This window comes from Opisthocomus hoazin, chromosome 7 (assembly GCF_030867145.1).
Source record: "Opisthocomus hoazin isolate bOpiHoa1 chromosome 7, bOpiHoa1.hap1, whole genome shotgun sequence".
NCBI classification, from domain to species: Eukaryota; Metazoa; Chordata; class Aves; order Opisthocomiformes; family Opisthocomidae; genus Opisthocomus; species Opisthocomus hoazin.
Window position 1 is genome coordinate 1,486,414 of NC_134420.1, and position 14,319 is coordinate 1,500,732.

General features: G+C 71.9%; 5 protein-coding genes across 7 annotated transcripts; 1 reads left to right on the plus strand and 4 right to left on the minus strand.

The window, feature by feature from the left end:
* Positions 1 to 173: 173 nt before the first annotated feature.
* On the minus strand, positions 174 to 1,177 carry CDK2AP2 (cyclin dependent kinase 2 associated protein 2). Its single transcript, XM_075426160.1, has 4 exons — positions 904 to 1,177; positions 720 to 820; positions 498 to 630; positions 174 to 398 (listed from the first exon to the last, which is right to left on the minus strand). The coding sequence occupies exons 1-4, from the start codon at positions 992 to 994 to the stop codon at positions 331 to 333; spliced, it is 393 nt and encodes a 130-aa protein (XP_075282275.1). The 5' UTR covers positions 995 to 1,177; the 3' UTR covers positions 174 to 330.
* A 624-nt stretch (positions 1,178 to 1,801) lies between these two features.
* Positions 1,802 to 4,505, minus strand: CABP2 (calcium binding protein 2). The gene is made up of 8 exons (XM_075425208.1): positions 3,901 to 4,505; positions 3,556 to 3,663; positions 3,304 to 3,459; positions 3,164 to 3,194; positions 2,918 to 3,052; positions 2,721 to 2,830; positions 2,480 to 2,627; positions 1,802 to 2,399 (listed from the first exon to the last, which is right to left on the minus strand). The coding sequence occupies exons 2-8, from the start codon at positions 3,595 to 3,597 to the stop codon at positions 2,374 to 2,376; spliced, it is 648 nt and encodes a 215-aa protein (XP_075281323.1). The 5' UTR covers positions 3,598 to 3,663; positions 3,901 to 4,505; the 3' UTR covers positions 1,802 to 2,373.
* Positions 4,506 to 4,641: 136 nt separating this feature from the next.
* Positions 4,642 to 7,007, plus strand: NDUFV1 (NADH:ubiquinone oxidoreductase core subunit V1). 2 transcript variants are annotated; one of them, XM_075426415.1, is made up of 10 exons: positions 4,644 to 4,788; positions 4,914 to 4,996; positions 5,111 to 5,281; positions 5,352 to 5,535; positions 5,620 to 5,809; positions 5,931 to 6,143; positions 6,224 to 6,390; positions 6,475 to 6,556; positions 6,632 to 6,777; positions 6,866 to 7,004. In XM_075426415.1, exons 1-10 carry the CDS (start codon positions 4,735 to 4,737, stop codon positions 6,944 to 6,946), a joined length of 1,371 nt encoding a protein of 456 aa, XP_075282530.1. In that variant the 5' UTR covers positions 4,644 to 4,734; the 3' UTR covers positions 6,947 to 7,004. The 2 variants fall into 2 exon arrangements, with proteins under 2 accessions (XP_075282528.1, XP_075282530.1); XM_075426413.1 differs by having other exon boundaries at positions 4,642 to 4,788; positions 6,475 to 6,777; positions 6,866 to 7,007.
* Positions 7,008 to 7,284: 277 nt separating this feature from the next.
* Positions 7,285 to 8,647, minus strand: NUDT8 (nudix hydrolase 8). Of its 2 annotated transcripts, XM_075426417.1 has the most exons (4): positions 8,428 to 8,647; positions 8,217 to 8,349; positions 7,815 to 7,892; positions 7,285 to 7,719 (listed from the first exon to the last, which is right to left on the minus strand). In XM_075426417.1, the coding sequence occupies exons 1-4, from the start codon at positions 8,628 to 8,630 to the stop codon at positions 7,462 to 7,464; spliced, it is 672 nt and encodes a 223-aa protein (XP_075282532.1). In that variant the 5' UTR covers positions 8,631 to 8,647; the 3' UTR covers positions 7,285 to 7,461. The 2 variants fall into 2 exon arrangements, with proteins under 2 accessions (XP_075282532.1, XP_075282531.1); XM_075426416.1 differs by having other exon boundaries at positions 8,217 to 8,647.
* Positions 8,648 to 9,691: 1,044 nt separating this feature from the next.
* MTCH2 (mitochondrial carrier 2) lies at positions 9,692 to 13,349 on the minus strand. The gene is made up of 13 exons (XM_075425849.1): positions 13,128 to 13,349; positions 12,960 to 13,044; positions 12,720 to 12,826; positions 12,610 to 12,636; positions 11,629 to 11,682; positions 11,458 to 11,515; positions 11,317 to 11,368; positions 11,161 to 11,220; positions 10,806 to 10,899; positions 10,658 to 10,705; positions 10,416 to 10,483; positions 10,021 to 10,096; positions 9,692 to 9,902 (listed from the first exon to the last, which is right to left on the minus strand). Exons 1-13 carry the CDS (start codon positions 13,212 to 13,214, stop codon positions 9,816 to 9,818), a joined length of 903 nt encoding a protein of 300 aa, XP_075281964.1. The 5' UTR covers positions 13,215 to 13,349; the 3' UTR covers positions 9,692 to 9,815.
* Between the last annotated feature and the right edge of the window lie 970 nt (positions 13,350 to 14,319).

Genomic DNA, 14,319 nt, shown 5'->3' on the forward strand with positions numbered 1-14,319 from the left:
CGCCGCCACCACCGGGAAAAATTGGGGGGGGGGGTTTATTAAAAATACCCCTTTTTTTTAAGGGTTAAAACAGGGTTTTGCTCATTCCCGCAGCGCCGGGACACCCCCCCAACCCTTCCAGCCCGGTGCCCCCGCCACCCCACCCCCCCCCGGACCCGCGTCCCGAGGCAGAGTCCCAACCACGGTCCTTTTATTTATAAAAACAGGCATTTATAAAGAAAGCGGGGTGCCAGCGCGGCACCCCCCCCTCCTCCCCTCCCCCAGCGGGGCAGAGCCACCGGGGGGTCCCCGGGGAGGGGGGCGGGGGGGTGTCCCCGGTGACAGCAGCCGTTACGTGCGGGCGTTGCGCTCTGTCTCGGCCAGGCACTCCCTGACCAGCGCCCGGGCGTGGATGATGCCTGCGGGGAGAAGCAAAGCGACAACCCCACGTCAGCCCCCCCCCCTCCCCGGCTCCGAGACCCCCGCCGGGGTAAGCAGGACCGGGGACCGCCCCGTACCCCGCTTCAGCCGCTCCATCGCGCTCTTGCTGCCGGCATAGGTGGGCCGGATCTCCTTGCCCATCTCCTCGATGACCGAGAGCAGGTCGGTGTAGGTGCTCTGCGAGCCCGGGGCCCCGGGGGGCTTCATCGCCTGCGGGGGGGGGGGGGGAACGACACACCGGGGGGAGGGTGAGGGCTGCCCCCGCTGACACCCCCCCCCCCTTCAGCCCCCCGCCTCACCTGCACGTAGCCCATGGACGGCGGCCCGAAGTCATTGAAGAGGGGCCGGAACGGGGCGGCGGCGCCGGGGACGGAGCCGGAGGGCGACGGGACGCTCGTGGCTGAGGGGAACGGGAGGGTTACCGGCTGCGCCCCCCTACCCCGACCCCCCACCTGGACCCCCGTCAGCGGGGGGAGCGCTCACCGGCGGGCGGTGCCCCCGGCCCCGGCGGGGCGGGGCTGGCGCTGGCGGCTCCGGGGGTAGCGGGGGCGGGAGCGATGGGCTTGTAGGACATCCCCGACGGCCGCCCGCCGCTGCCGGGGCGCTGGGAGCGCGGCGCGGGGGGGCGGTGAGGCGGCGGCGGCCCCCACCCACCCCGCGCTCCTGTCCCGGTGTTCGCTCGGCCCGGTAACCGCTGCGCAGGGCCCGCCGCGGCCTGGCCTGACCCGACCCGGCCTTCCCCCCCCGCCTCCTCCTCCCAAGAGCCGGCACCGCCGCTCGCTCTGATGACGCCTACGCGCGACGCCGCGACGACGTCACCGCGACGCCGAGCGCCTCCCCCAACCACCCCCCCCCGGGGCTCCGGTCACCGCGGAGACACGCGGCGTTGGCCCCGCCCCTTTTCCGTCGGCTCCGCCCCCTTATCGACGGGCCCCGCCCCCTTCTCGCCGGCCCCCTCCGCTTTCCAGCCGGCTCCGCCCCCTTCCCTCCGGCTCCGCCCCCTTCCCGCCGGCCCCCGCCTCTTTCTCGCCGGCCCCGCCCCATCCCCCAGATCGAAGGGCGCCGCCTCATCCCCTCAGGGCCGCGGCGGGAATGGAGCGGGCGGGCTGCGGCCGCCCCGCTGAGGAGAACCGTGGCTCCGGGTGGGAACCCCGCGCCCCCCGGTCCCCGGGCCCGCCAGGTGAGGGGGGACCGGGGCCGGCGGGGGCTCGGGGGCTCCCCGGTGCGGTGCTCACCGCGGTTGCTGCACCGGCGGGGCCACCGGGGGGAGGGGGGTAGATCACCGGCGGGGGGGGGGGGTGACCGGGCCAACCAACCACTGAGGGGCCGGTTGCGCGCAAATTCTCCTTAAACGGAACATAATGACAAATTAAAGTCCCCAGAGAGAGATTTTCATTCCAAAAGGGCCAAGACTGAGAGGATTTACTCGGCCTCCCCCCAAGGCGGGGAGCGGGGCTCGGAAGCAGAGAGTTTCCTTAGCTCGGAGGTGCAGAAATTACCCCAAAACGTGGCCGCTGCGCCCGTGCGAACGCTCCGCTCCCAGCTCTTTTCCCTCAGCAGGGCCCGGGCCGGGGGTCCCGCCGGCCGGTCAGCCCCAAACCGCGGCGTGGGGCTCAGCCTGGGGCCTTCGGCTGGAGGGCCGGGGAGCGTCACGCTCGAGGTTTGGGGAACGGCAGGCGGGGAAGCGGGAGAGCAGAGATCGGGGCGAGAGCGGCCGATGCCCGACCGAGTGTGTGCCAAAAAGGGGCCCGGCGTCGGCCCCGGAGCCCCCCGCCGCGCTCAGGCCTCGGCGGCCGGGCAGTCTGAGCACCTCCGGCGCGGAAGAAGCGAGGGGCTTGGGTGCCGCGTTGCGCCGGCACGGCCCCGGCCGGAGCCGGGCGTCTCTCCTCCGCGGCCCCCTCCTCTTCGTAAGGCACGGCAGGGGCTCGGGTCCCGTGTTGGCACGCGCCGTCCTCAGCGCGACATCATCCGCACGAACTCTGCCGGCGGGAGAAACACGTCCAGAAGATAACGAATGTCCCCAGGGGAACGTTCGCGGCCCCCCCTCGCCAGCCCCTACCTTCGAAGTCCACCAGGCCGTCCCCGTTGAGATCCACGTCCTTGAGGATCTCGTCCACCTCCCGGTAGTTGAGCTGCTGCCCCAGCAGCTTGCGCATGGCCTCCCGCAGCTCCGCCATGCTGATCTGCCCGTCCCCGTTGGTGTCGAACTGCACGGCAAGCGCCGGTCGGTGACGGCGGCCCCGGGTGTGCCAGCAGCCTGCCCGCGCCCAGGCTGTGTGTGTCCCTCCCCGTCCCCTCACCTCGCGGAAGGCGTCGCGCAGCTCCTTGATCCCGATCATGTCCGCCGTCTCCGCCAGCATCTTGGGGCCCATCAGCTCCACGAAATCGTCAAAATCCACCTTGCCCCCGGCTGCGGCCAAAGGGGGGGGATGTCACCAAGGTGGGGGGGCCCGGGATCGCTGGCGGGGCGGAGGGACCCCCCCACCCCAGCACCTACTGATCTGCTGGGACAGCTCGATGAGCTCCATCTCGGTGGGCATGTAGCCCATGGTCCGCATGCACTCGCCCAGGTCCTTGTAGCTGATGTAGCCGTCGTGGTCCTTGTCGAACTCCCGGAAGGCGTGCTTCAGCTCTGGGGACGGCGCCGCGTCACCGACGGTGTCATCACCGGCAGCGCCGCCGGCTCCCACTCACCCATCACCCTGCCAGGGTGAAGACCCCCCCCCCCCCCACGCCTCCTCACCTTCGATCTCCTCGGGCCGCAGCTCTCGGTCCTGGGAAAGAGAAAGCGGGAAGAGCCAAAGGAGGGGTCCCCCTCCCACGGATCCCCCCCCCGGGGACCTGAAGCCCCTCTCTGGCCATGCCCGGGGGGCGGGCGCCTACCAGCTGGGTGATGGCGATGCTCTGCCGCAGGAAGATGCAGGCCGGCCCCACCAGCCCCTGCAGCACCGAGTAGCTCTGCAGCGGGGGGGACTGCGCCGCCGCCGCCTCCTCCTCGGCCTCCCCGGGGACCGGGGGGCCGCAGCGCGGCTTCCCGTCCTGACGGCAAAGCGGGCGTCAGCGGGGGGGCCGAGCTGGGGCTGCCCCCCCCCCAACCCCACCTCGCCCTCCTGCTGCCCGCCGCGCCGGCCTTACCTTGGGGAGCCTCCGCTCAGGGGTCTTGGTGCAGTTGCCCATGGCGGGGGGCTGCGCCCGCGGCGTGGGGCATGCCTGGCCCCGGGGGGGCTGCGCCGGCGGCCGGGGCTGCGTGGGGATTTGCGGTTTTTATGGAATATCTGGGGATATGCAGGGCAGGCGGGGGGGGGGGGGGGAAGGGGGGCACCACGCACACGCATAATCCCCCGGATTATTCCCCGCTCGGCCGCCCTGCTCCAGATGTGGGGAGCCACCCAGCTGTTCCCCGGCCCCCCCGCGGCGGGGGCACGCCGGGCCCCCCCCGGCCCTCTCCTTCCCACCCCCCCCCCCCCCGGCGCCTGTTACCTGCCCGAAAGCGGGGGGCGGTGGGGGCCCCGGCTCCTCGGTGGCCCGACACCGCTCCGGGGGAGACACGCCGCCTTGGCCGGGCCGCCCCCGGCTCCCCGGGGCTCCGGTAGCCCCGGGCCCCCCCTTCCCGCCGAGCCGCGGGGCCGGGCGGCGGCAGCGGGAGGTGCCCGGGCGGGCAGGGGGTGCAGGGCTGCCGGTGCCCCCGCCGCTGCGGCCCGCGGAGGAGGAGGAACATCCCGCCTGCCGCCCCGGGGAGCCGCCGTTCCCGCTCCCTCTCCCCCCCCCCGGGGCCAGCCGGGTGGGAAACCGGATCCCCCGGGCCCGGCGCTCGCCCCGCTCCCCGCTCCCTCGCCGGGACGAGGCCGCGGCCGGCGGGGGGGGGGGGGGGTGCAGGGAACGCGGCCGCAAACCGGGGAGCAGCCGGGACAGAGCAGGACCCGCCGAGGGGCCGGGGGGGAGCGACGCGTTGCAGCCCCCCCCCCCCCCCCCCCGGGGGGTCGGAGCGGGGGGCGCCGGGGGGGGTGGGGGGGAAGGGCCGGGGGCCTCCGGTTTCAGCCGCCGAAACCCGAGCCGCGCCCGGGCACGGGGCACGCGGCAGCGCGGGCGCGGAGCCAGCTTGGCCCCGCCCGCGGCGAGCGGCCACGCCCCCCGCCGCCCTGTGGCCACGCCCCCCGCCGCCCTGTGGCCACACCCCCCGGCACCCTGAGGCCACGCCTCCCCCCCGTTCGCCGGCGTCGTCACCGCCGCGCCGCGCTCGACGCTGACGTCACCGCCGCGGGGGCGCCTGAAGGTGACGGCGGTCCCGGTCCCGGTGCCGGTGCCCGCCCCGCCATGGCCGCTCGGCAGCTGCTGGCGCTGCGGCGAGCGCCCGCCGCGTCCTTCTCGGTGAGCGGGGCGGGAGGGGGGAAGGGAGCGGTGGGGCGGCCCGGTCCTGGTCCCGATCCCGGGCCCGGGCCCGGTCCCGGTCCCGGTCCCGCCGGTACCACCGCTCAGCCCTTGTCTCCCCGCAGACCGCGCCCAAGAAGACGCAGTTCGGGTCGCTGCGGGACGAGGACCGGATCTTCACCAACCTCTACGGGCGGCATGACTGGAGGTGGGTCCCGGGGGCGGCGGGGATGGGGAGGGGGGTGTCCCGGTGCTGCCGGTCCCGGTGCCGCTGGTCCCAGTGCCGCCGGTCCCGGTGCCACCGGCCGCGGCCCTCCTGCAGGCTGCAGGGCGCCCTGCGCCGCGGCGACTGGTACAAGACGAAGGAGATCCTGCTGAAGGGGGTGGACTGGATCCTCGGCGAGATCAAGGCCTCGGGGCTGCGGGGCCGCGGCGGCGCCGGTTTCCCCACCGGCCTCAAGTGGAGCTTCATGAACAAACCCCCGGACGGGAGGTGAGACCGGCACCGGCGCCGCGGCCCCCTCACGCTGGGAGCCCGGCGCTGACATCGCCCGTCCCGCCAGGCCCAAGTACCTGGTGGTGAACGCGGACGAGGGGGAGCCGGGCACCTGCAAGGACCGGGAGATCATGCGCCACGACCCCCACAAGCTGGTGGAGGGCTGCCTGGTGGCGGGCCGCGCCATGGCCGCCCGCGCCGCCTACATCTACATCCGCGGCGAGTTCTACAACGAGGCCTCCAACCTGCAGGTGAGCGGCCGGGGGGCACCCCGCCGGCGGGGAGGGGAGCGGAGGGGGATGAGCCCCCCGGCCCACCGGCCCTTCCCCATGCAGGTGGCCATCCGGGAGGCCTACGAGGCCGGGCTGCTGGGCCGCGACGCCTGCGGCTCCGGCTACGCCTTCGACGTCTTCGTGGTGAGGGGCGCCGGAGCCTACATCTGCGGGGAGGAGACGGCGCTCATCGAGTCCATCGAGGGCAAGCAGGGCAAGCCGCGCCTGAAGCCCCCCTTCCCCGCCGACGTGGGTAAGACCCCGCCCTGCGAGAGTGGGACAAAATGGCGGCCACCAGGCAAAACCAGTTGTCCCCAAGCCGCTGTCCTGCGGCAGGGGACGAGGCAGCTGTTGAGATCTCCCGCCGCTTCCAGGCGTCTTCGGCTGCCCCACCACGGTGGCCAACGTGGAGACGGTGGCTGTGGCCCCCACCATCTGCCGGCGCGGCGGCGCCTGGTTTGCCGGCTTCGGGCGGGAGCGCAACTCGGGGACGAAACTCTTCAACATCTCCGGTCACGTCAACCACCCCTGCACCGTGGAGGAGGAGATGTCGGTGCCGCTGAAGGAGCTCATCGAGAAGCACGCCGGTAAGTAGCACCGGCTGCCGCGCCGCACCGGGCCGGTGCTGGGCCCAGCTCAGCCCATCCGGTCACCCCGTCTCTGGCAGGGGGGGTCCGTGGGGGCTGGGACAACCTGCTGGCCATCATCCCCGGGGGCTCCTCCACGCCGCTGCTCCCCAAGTCGGTGTGCGAGACCGTGCTGATGGACTTCGATGCCCTGGTGCAGGCGCAGAGCGGGCTCGGCACGGCCGCAGTCATCGTCATGGACAAATCGGTAAGGGAGGAGCCTCCTCCCTGACACCCACCCCGTGCTGCCATGGGACCCTCACCCTCCCCTCCATCCTCTCCCTCCCCCCAGACCGACATCATTAAAGCCATCGCTCGCCTCATCGAGTTTTACAAGCACGAGAGCTGCGGGCAGTGCACGCCGTGCCGGGAAGGTGAGCGGGGGGGCCGGGGTGGGTGCGGGGGGGTCACACCGCAGCCCCTCACGGCCTCCCCCCGCCTCCCCGCAGGCGTCGACTGGATGAACAAGGTCATGGCGCGGTTCGTGCGGGGCGACGCGCAGGCGGCCGAGATCGACGCGCTGTGGGAGATCAGCAAGCAGATCGAGGGCCACACCATCTGCGCCCTGGGCGACGGTGCCGCCTGGCCCGTGCAGGTAGGGGGGGGGTTTGGGGCTGGGAGCAGGGTCTGGGGGGGCCGGCGGCCTCGCCCCCCACCCCGTTAACTGCATCCTGTTTGCGCAGGGTCTCATCCGCCACTTCCGCCCGGAGCTGGAGGAGAGGATGCGGCGCTACGGGGAGGCCAAAGCCCGAGCATCGGCGTAAGGAGCCGGGGAGGGGGGGTGGGCGAATCGTGGTGGCGAGGGGATTCTCGCAGCAGCCGGGGGTCTCAATAAACGCTGCCGCGCTCACGGGCTCCGCGCTCTGCTCGAGGGCGGCAGGAGAAGACCGCGGGTGTAAAGTGGTGGGAAGGGACTGCAGGGGGCTCTGGGGCTCCCAGGGATCGGGGGCTGGCTCAGGGGGGGTCTGCGTACCCCCAGCCTGGAGCTCCTGTCTCCGCGAGGCTCCGCAGCCCCTCTCCGGGGGTGGCAGGGGGCAGAGGCTGTGTTTTGGGGGTGGCTGCGGTTCCCCCCGCCCCACGGTGCTGGCACTGAGGGCCGTGACTGGTTCCAAAGATGGCTTTTTACTGACTCAGCGTGCGACGGCAGCGGTGGGCTTCAGGGTGGCTTCCCTGCCGCAGCCCCCTCCTGCCAGCGAGCCCAGCGGGCAAGAGGACCCCCACAACCGGCCGGGGAGAGCTCTGTCCCCCCCCAACCCCAAACCCAGCCCCCGGGGGTGCCTCAGGCCGAGCTCCCCTCGATGGGCCGGGTCGGGGGGCTGCGGGCGAGCACGCGGGTGGTCTTCCTGCGGTAGCGGCCGGGCGCCAGCAGCTCCAGGGTCAGCTCGGTGATGATGGCTGTCAGCCCCCAGACCCGGTGCGGCCCGTTGAGGAAGACGGGCAGGGTGTAGGCGTAGCGGCCGGCGGCGCGGAAGTGCGTGTAGCCCTGGTTCTCCTCCCGCAGGAGGTGGTCGAGGGGCAGGGTGAAGACCTCCTCCACCTGCCGGCACGGGTGGCAGGGCCGGTGACACCGGGGGTGGTGACACCGGGGCACTGGGGAAAATGGGGTGTGGGGGCCGGCGCGGGGTCACCCACCTCATCGGGGTTGGGGCGCAGCGTCAAGGCCTCCAGCGGGCCCAGGTTGGCCACGATGGGAGCCACCATCTGTCCCTGCTGGGGTGGGGGGCCAGCGAGGGATGGGGGGGTCAGCAAGGGACGGGGGGGGACAGTAAAGGACGGGGGGGGGGGTCAGTAAGGGACAGAGGGTATCAGCGAGGGACAGGGGGGGTCAGTGAGGGACGGGGGGGTCAGTAAAGGACGGGGGGGGGGGGTCAGCGAGGGATGGGAGGTGACACCCCTTCGCCCCCAGACACCCCCCCACCCGTCGCCTGTCACCCAACACCCGTCGCCTGTCACCCAACACCCCCCGGGCTGCAGCCGGCGTCCCCAGCCCCCCCGTCCCCCGTGTCCTTGGGGTGTCCCCCCGGTGCCCGGTACCCGGTCAGGCAGCGCCCGCAGCTGCCCCCAGACGCTCTCGGCGCCCGGCTCCAGCCCCAGCTCCTCCCGCGTCTCCCGCAGCGCCGTGGCCACCGCGTCGCCGTCCGCCGGGTCCCGCCGCCCCCCGGGGAAGCTGCAAGAGCCGCCGGTGAACGGCCCGCTCCGGTGTCCCCAACCCCTCGGTGTCCCCTCCCCTCCCCCCCCCCGGTACCTGACGTCGCCGCTGTGGGGCCCGCCCAGGCGGCGGGAGCGGAGCGTGAAGAGCAGCGCGGGGCGGCCCCGCACCGAGCAGAGCGGCACCAGCACGGCCGCCGCCGCCGCCCCGCCGCGCCCCGCCGCCGCCAGCCGCGCCCGGCACCGCTGCTCGCTCCCGCCGCCCGGCACCGGCCCCCCGGGCCCGCCCGCCTCCGCCATGGCGCCGGGACGGGGAGGGACCGGCACCGGCACCGCCTCCCCGGGACCGCCCCCTGGCCAGCGCGGTGCGACGGCCCCGACGGGCCCGCGACGGCCCTGCCCGGTGTGCAACCCTCTCACCGGGTGTGCGACGCTAATACTGCGTGTGCAACAGCCCTGATGGGTGTGCAACGGCCCCTACTCGGTGTGTAACAGCTCCTATTTGGTGTGCAACGGCCCCTACTCGGTGTGTAACAGCTCCTATTTGGTGTGCAACGGCCCCTACTCGGTGTGCAACCCTCTCACTGGGCGTACAACAGCCCCTACTCAGTGTGCAACAGCCCCTACTCGGTGTGCAACCCTCTTACTGGGTGTGAAAACGTCTCACCAGGTGTGCAACGGCCCTGCTCGGTGTGCAACCCTCGCCGGGCATACAACGGACCCTACTCGGTGCACAACCCTCTCACTGGGCGTGCAATGGCTCTGATGGGTGTGCAACAGCCCCTACTCAGTGTGCAACCCTCTCACGGGGCGTGCAACAGCCCCTACTCAGTGTGTAACCCTCTTACTGGGTGTGCAACGGCCCCTACTCAGTGTGCAACCCTTGCACCAGGTATGCAACGACCCCTACTCGGTGTGCAACAGCCCCTACTCAGTGTGCAACCCTCTCTCCGGGTGTGCAACGTGTGCCAGCCCTACTCCAGCCACACAACCCTCTCTGGATCGGCCCCAGGAGGGAGGGGAAACTGAGGCACGCCGGCACAGCCGCTCTTTAAAACACGTGGTTCTTTGTCACGGGGCGATGGTTCCGGGCGCCGTCCCCTCGCCCGGGAGTTTCACCCGTCCGGAAAAGGCCCCGCCATGGGACGGGGCGGAGGGCTTTCTGCCGGCGGATTTACCGGGCAACACCGGGGCTCGGGCGGAAGGGGAGAGGCGGGCGCCGGTGCCGGGCTGGGAAGGGGTCGGGAAACGGCGAGGGAAGCGCAGGGCCAGCGCTCCGGTGCTTGGATCCGGGTGGGAACGCCGGGGAGCGGGCAGCCCCTCACGGGAGGCCCCAGGACAGACATGCTCACACACCCGCCTTCGTCTCTCAACATTACATGATTTTTAAAAAAAAAAAAAAAATTTATAGAAAGCACCAGCTCTCATCATCCTTCGCCTCCGCAGCCCGGTGTCACCGTCACGATGCCACGCTCGGCTCCGGCTTCAGCGAAACCTCCTCTCGTCCCAGATGTAGCGCTTCCCTGTGGGCACCTTGCGGAAGAAGAGGCTGTTCCCTCGGTTCATGTTGCCCTGGACGGGGGGAAGAAGACCACCACCGCGTGAGTTGGGGGTGCCCCGTGCCCCGGTGTGGCCCCCCAGACCCCCCAGACCCCCCGGCCCCTCTCCGCATCCCGGCTCCGGCACTTACCTCCCTGTGCAGCTGGCTCCAGCAGTCCAGCCAGGACGAGTAGGTGGGCGCGTAGGGGAGCAGGCCCCCGGCCAGCCTGTGGAAAGCAGCCGAGCCCCACGGGGAATTATTCCCCCCCCAGGGCCGAGCCGGCGGGGCAGGACCCGTCCCCCCCGCAGCTCCGTGCTGGGCTGAACCCCGAAAACGGCCCCTTCGAGGCCGCGCTCCCACCCCCGGCGTGTGTCCCCCCACCGAGGGATCAACCCCACAGCGAAGGGGGAGACCTGGCCAGCCGGGAGCTTCGGCAAGGCGGATGCGGGAGCCGATCCGGCATGGCGGGGGGACACGGCTGTCACCCGCGCCCACCCTGCCCAGCCGGAGGAGGAGGAGGATGAGGAGGAGGAGGAAGGACTCACCCACAGTTGTTAACGGCCATCAGGTTGGAGACCAGCACGAAGGGGTAGGTCAGCATGCTGGCGAAGAACTGCGAGGCAGAGCGGGGCTGAGCAGCCGGCGGGCCCCGCAGCGATCCCCCCCCCCGGGCTCCCCTCCTCGGGGGGAGAGCGAGCCCCAAAAGCCCCCCCCAGCGACCCCCCGGGAAGGAGCCCCCTCCCCCGGGGTCCACACGGGCGTACACACACGCGCTGGCTGTACTCACGCCGGTGACGGCCTGCGAGTAGCTCTTCATCTCGACCATGGTGGAGACCTGCGGGAGGACAAGAGGCACCTTCAGCCCCCCCCAAAATGCGACCCTGCCCCCCCCGGGCCCCCCTGAGCCCCCCCCGAGCAGGGCGCGGAGCCCGTACCCCGTTCTCCAGCGCGTATGTGTTGATGAGGTAGGCCAGCATGTTGCAGAGCCACAGCGACAGGACGTCCCCGAGGAGCCGGGGGATGAGGCCGCTGGAAGGGAAGGAGCTGCTGGAGGGACCCCAAACCCCCCCCCCCCCAGCCCCCCCGGGGCACCAGGCCGGTGCTCCCGGGGAGGGCGTCACACCCCTCTGCTCCCCCCAACGCCCACCCGTGCGACCCAGCGCCGGTGGCTACAGGGCAGGGGGTTGCCCGAGAAGCCCCCCCCCACCCTGGGGAGGGCAGAACGGGGAGCAACCCCCGGGTTTGGGGACGGGAGGGCCCCCCCGCTGCCCCCTCCCCAGCAGCACTCACGCAAAGAAGCCCAGGATGCCTTCTTCTCGGTAAATCGTGGAGAAGGCGCTTAGCATCCCGCTGGGCCGGGGAGGAAGAGGAGGGTGGCACGGTCAGAGGGGGTCCCGCGGGCGGGCAGCCCCCCCCCCCCAGCACCCGCAGCCCCCCGCCCCGTACCTGTACTTGATCTCGCGGCCGATGAACTGCACCATGCAGCGCAGGGTGATCACTGCGGGCAGAGGGGGGGTCAGGGGACGCCGCGGGTGACGCGGGAGCGACGGGCAGGCGTCACCCGGCGCTGGGGGGGGGGGCTCCTACCGTGAAAGGGGTGGGTGATGAGCGTGGCAGCGGAGCGGGCGACCATCTCTCGGGAGGTCTGGGGAGAAAGCGGCTGTTGGGGTGGGGGGGGCGCGGCGGGCAGAGCCCAGCGGTGCCAGCATCGTCCCAAGCCCCCCTCACACCCAGCACCCTCCTCCTCCTCCTCCTCACCTCCTTGAGGACCTGCGCCAGCGAGGACACGGGCTCCTTCTTGCTGGCTGCGGGCTGCAGAGCAAAGGGGGCATCAGGCGGGGAACAGCCCCCCCAGAGGTCCCGCTCCACCGCCCCCACCCCTCAAAAGCTTCAGCCCCCCCAGCGCAGCCTCTGCAGCCCCCCAGACCCCCCCTGAGCCCCCCCAGAGCCCCGCGATTCTCCCTGGGGGCAGCACTCGAGGCCGTGCTGCCCCTGCCCGCAGCCGCTGGGGCACAGGGGAAGGAGGGATGGAGAAGGAGGAAGAAGGAGGAAGAAGGGATGGAGGAAGAGGATGGAAGGGGAGGAAGGAGAGATGAAGGTAGAGGATGGAGGGAAGGAATGGGGGGAGAGGATGGAAGGGGAGGAAGGAGGAATGGAGGGAGAGGATGGAGGAAGAGGATGGAGGAAGGAGGAATGGAGGGAGAGGATGGAAGGGGAGGATGGAGGCATGGATGAAGGAGCAATAGAGAGAGGATAGAGGGAGAAGAAGCAGGAGGAGGCAGGAGGGACGGAGGGAGAGGATGGAAGTGGAGGAAGAAGGGATGGGGAGAGGATGGAAGGGGAGGAAGGAGGAATGGAGGGAGAGGATGGAGGAAGGAGGAATAGAGGGAGAGGACAGAGGGAGAAGAAGGAGGGGGAGTCAGGAGGGATGGAGGGAAAAGAACGAGGGACGGAGGGAGAGGATGGAAGAGGACGAAGGAGGGACGAAGAGGAGAGACGAAGGAGGGAGGAAGGAGAACGAAAGAAGGCAAGGATGGAGAGAGAGAAGGGGACGAAGGAGGGAAAGAGGGGGACAAAGGAGGGATGGAGGGGAACAAAAGCAGGCGAGGATGGAGGGAGAGACGATGGAGAAGAAGGAAGGAAGGAGGGAGGGAGAAGGAGGGATAGAGGCAAGAGAGAGGATGGAGGGGGAGGAAGCAGGGCCGGGGGCTTCACCGGGGGCAGCGGCCTGGCACCCACCTCAGGCTGCTCGGCCTCCTGGTAGCACTGCGGAGGGAAGGGCAGGGTGAGTGCGGCGGCAGGGCGGGGGTGTCAGGGTCGGGGTCCGACCCCCCCGCCCCGCCCGGTACCTGCAGCACTTTGTTGTGCACCACGGTGCCGATGGCGCTGGAGCAGAGGCGGGGGGCGAGGCCTTTGAAGAGTCCCGCTCTCCCGTCCACCTTCATGATGTGCTTGGCTGGGGGGCGGCGGGGGACCCGTCAGGTCACGCCACGCCGGGCCCCCCCGAACCCCCCCCCCGCCGCCCCCCACGGCCCCGCGGGGCTGGGGGGGGGGGGGGGGGGGACACCCCGCCGCCGGGGCAGCCTCACCGTAGGCGAAGAGGCCGGGCAGTTGGTAGACCTGGCGCCCGAAGAGGTTCCTCCCCAGCGTGGGCGGCAGCGGCTCGTACCCGACCTGCGGCGGGGACAGGCGGCCTGCAGTCGGTACCGGGCCCGGCGCCCCCCGCCCCGCAGCCCCCCGGTGCCCCCCGCCCTTACCTGCGCCAGCACCTTCACGTACATGAGCGGCTGCGAGAGCACAGTCAGCCCCGAGCCCAGTAGCACCTGCGAAGCCACGTCCGCCATGCTGCCGCCCCGGCGTCCCGGCCCAGGAGGACACCACCGCTTCCGCCCTCCCGCCCCTTCCAGCGCGTCCGCACGGCGCTTCCGGCCCGAGGCGTCGCTATGGTAACAGGGGGGGCGGCAGCGCGGCCCGCGGGCCTGAAGCGTCGCCATGGTAACGGGGGGGGGGCGGCAGCGCGGCCCGCGGGCCTGAGGCGTCGCCATGGCGACCGCGGGGCCTGAGGGCTCGGCGCGGCCTGAGGGCCCCGGGTGACGGCATGGCGGGGGGGGGGGGGGGGGGGGGGGGGGGGGGGCGGTGCTCCGGAGGTGACGTCACGGAGGCGGGGCCTGAGGCGGGGCCTGAGGCGAGGCCATGGCAGGGAGGCCTGAGGTGACGCCATGGCAGGGAGGCCTGAGGTGATGTCACAGCGACAGGGCCTGAAGCAACACCATGGCAGGGGGGGCCTGAGGTGACATTGACAGGGCCTGGGGCGAGGCCATGGCGTGGAGGCTTGAGGTGAAGCCATGGTGATGGGGCCTGAGGTGAGGCCGTGGCAGGGATTCCTGAGGTGACATTGACAGGGCCTGAGGTGACATCATGGCGATGGGGCCTGAAGCGACACCATGGGCAGGGAGGCCTGAAGTGAGGCCATGGCAGGGAGGCCTGAGGTGACATTGATGGGGCCTGAGGTGACGCCATAGCAGGGAGGCTTGAGGTGATGTCACAGCGACGGGGCCTGAAGCAACACCATGGCAGGGAGGCCTGAGGTGACATCACTGGGACCTGAGGTGACATTGACAGAGTCTGAGGTGACGCCATGGCAGGGAGCCCTGAGGTGGCATTGACAGGGCCTGAGGTGACACCATGGCAGGGAGGCCTGAGGTGACATCATGGCGACAGGGCCTGAGGCAGCGTCACGGTGGCAGGGCCCGGGTGCCGGCAGCCTCAGAGGGCCGGGGGACGAGGCAGAGCCCCGCGGGGACGGCGTGATGCGGACAGGCGTCACCACGCGAGGTGTGGCCGCGGCGCCGGCTTTAATCCCGAGCGCAGGCGCAGCAGCGCGCGGCGGCGGGGCACGAGGCCCTCCCGGGGGCGGTGAGGCGGGAGTGGGCCCTGCGCCCGCGGGCA

Excerpts from the sequence above, each read along its gene's own strand:
- NUDT8 (XM_075426416.1), bottom strand. The coding sequence starts at position 8,630 with ATGGCGGAGGCGGGCGGGCCCGGGGGGCCGGTGCCGGGCGGCGGGAGC. Across the intron at positions 7,893-8,216 it reads TGCGGGCGCTGCCTGACCGG|CAGGGACAGATGGTGGCTCC; the intron begins GTACCGGGCACC and ends CCCCCACCCCAG. Across the intron at positions 7,720-7,814 it reads TGCGCCCCAACCCCGATGAG|GTGGAGGAGGTCTTCACCCT; the intron begins GTGGGTGACCCC and ends CCGTGCCGGCAG.
- CABP2 (XM_075425208.1), bottom strand. The coding sequence starts at position 3,597 with ATGGGCAACTGCACCAAGACCCCTGAGCGGAGGCTCCCCAAG. Across the intron at positions 3,195-3,303 it reads GCATCGCCATCACCCAGCTG|GACCGAGAGCTGCGGCCCGA; the intron begins GTAGGCGCCCGC and ends TCTCTTTCCCAG. Across the intron at positions 3,053-3,163 it reads GCGGCCCGAGGAGATCGAAG|AGCTGAAGCACGCCTTCCGG; the intron begins GTGAGGAGGCGT and ends CGCCGTCCCCAG.
- NDUFV1 (XM_075426413.1), top strand. The coding sequence starts at position 4,735 with ATGGCCGCTCGGCAGCTGCTGGCGCTGCGGCGAGCGCCCGCCGCGTCC. Across the intron at positions 4,789-4,913 it reads CGCCCGCCGCGTCCTTCTCG|ACCGCGCCCAAGAAGACGCA; the intron begins GTGAGCGGGGCG and ends GTCTCCCCGCAG. Across the intron at positions 5,282-5,351 it reads AACAAACCCCCGGACGGGAG|GCCCAAGTACCTGGTGGTGA; the intron begins GTGAGACCGGCA and ends CCGTCCCGCCAG.
- MTCH2 (XM_075425849.1), bottom strand. The coding sequence starts at position 13,214 with ATGGCGGACGTGGCTTCGCAGGTGCTACTGGGCTCGGGGCTGACTGTG. Across the intron at positions 11,369-11,457 it reads CATCACCCACCCCTTTCACG|TGATCACCCTGCGCTGCATG; the intron begins GTAGGAGCCCCC and ends CTCTGCCCGCAG. Across the intron at positions 9,903-10,020 it reads GGAGCCAGCTGCACAGGGAG|GGCAACATGAACCGAGGGAA; the intron begins GTAAGTGCCGGA and ends CCCCCCGTCCAG.
- CDK2AP2 (XM_075426160.1), bottom strand. The coding sequence starts at position 994 with ATGTCCTACAAGCCCATCGCTCCCGCCCCCGCTACCCCCGGAGCCGCC. Across the intron at positions 631-719 it reads CGTCCATGGGCTACGTGCAG|GCGATGAAGCCCCCCGGGGC; the intron begins GTGAGGCGGGGG and ends CCCCCCCCGCAG. Across the intron at positions 399-497 it reads GATGGAGCGGCTGAAGCGGG|GCATCATCCACGCCCGGGCG; the intron begins GTACGGGGCGGT and ends TTCTCCCCGCAG.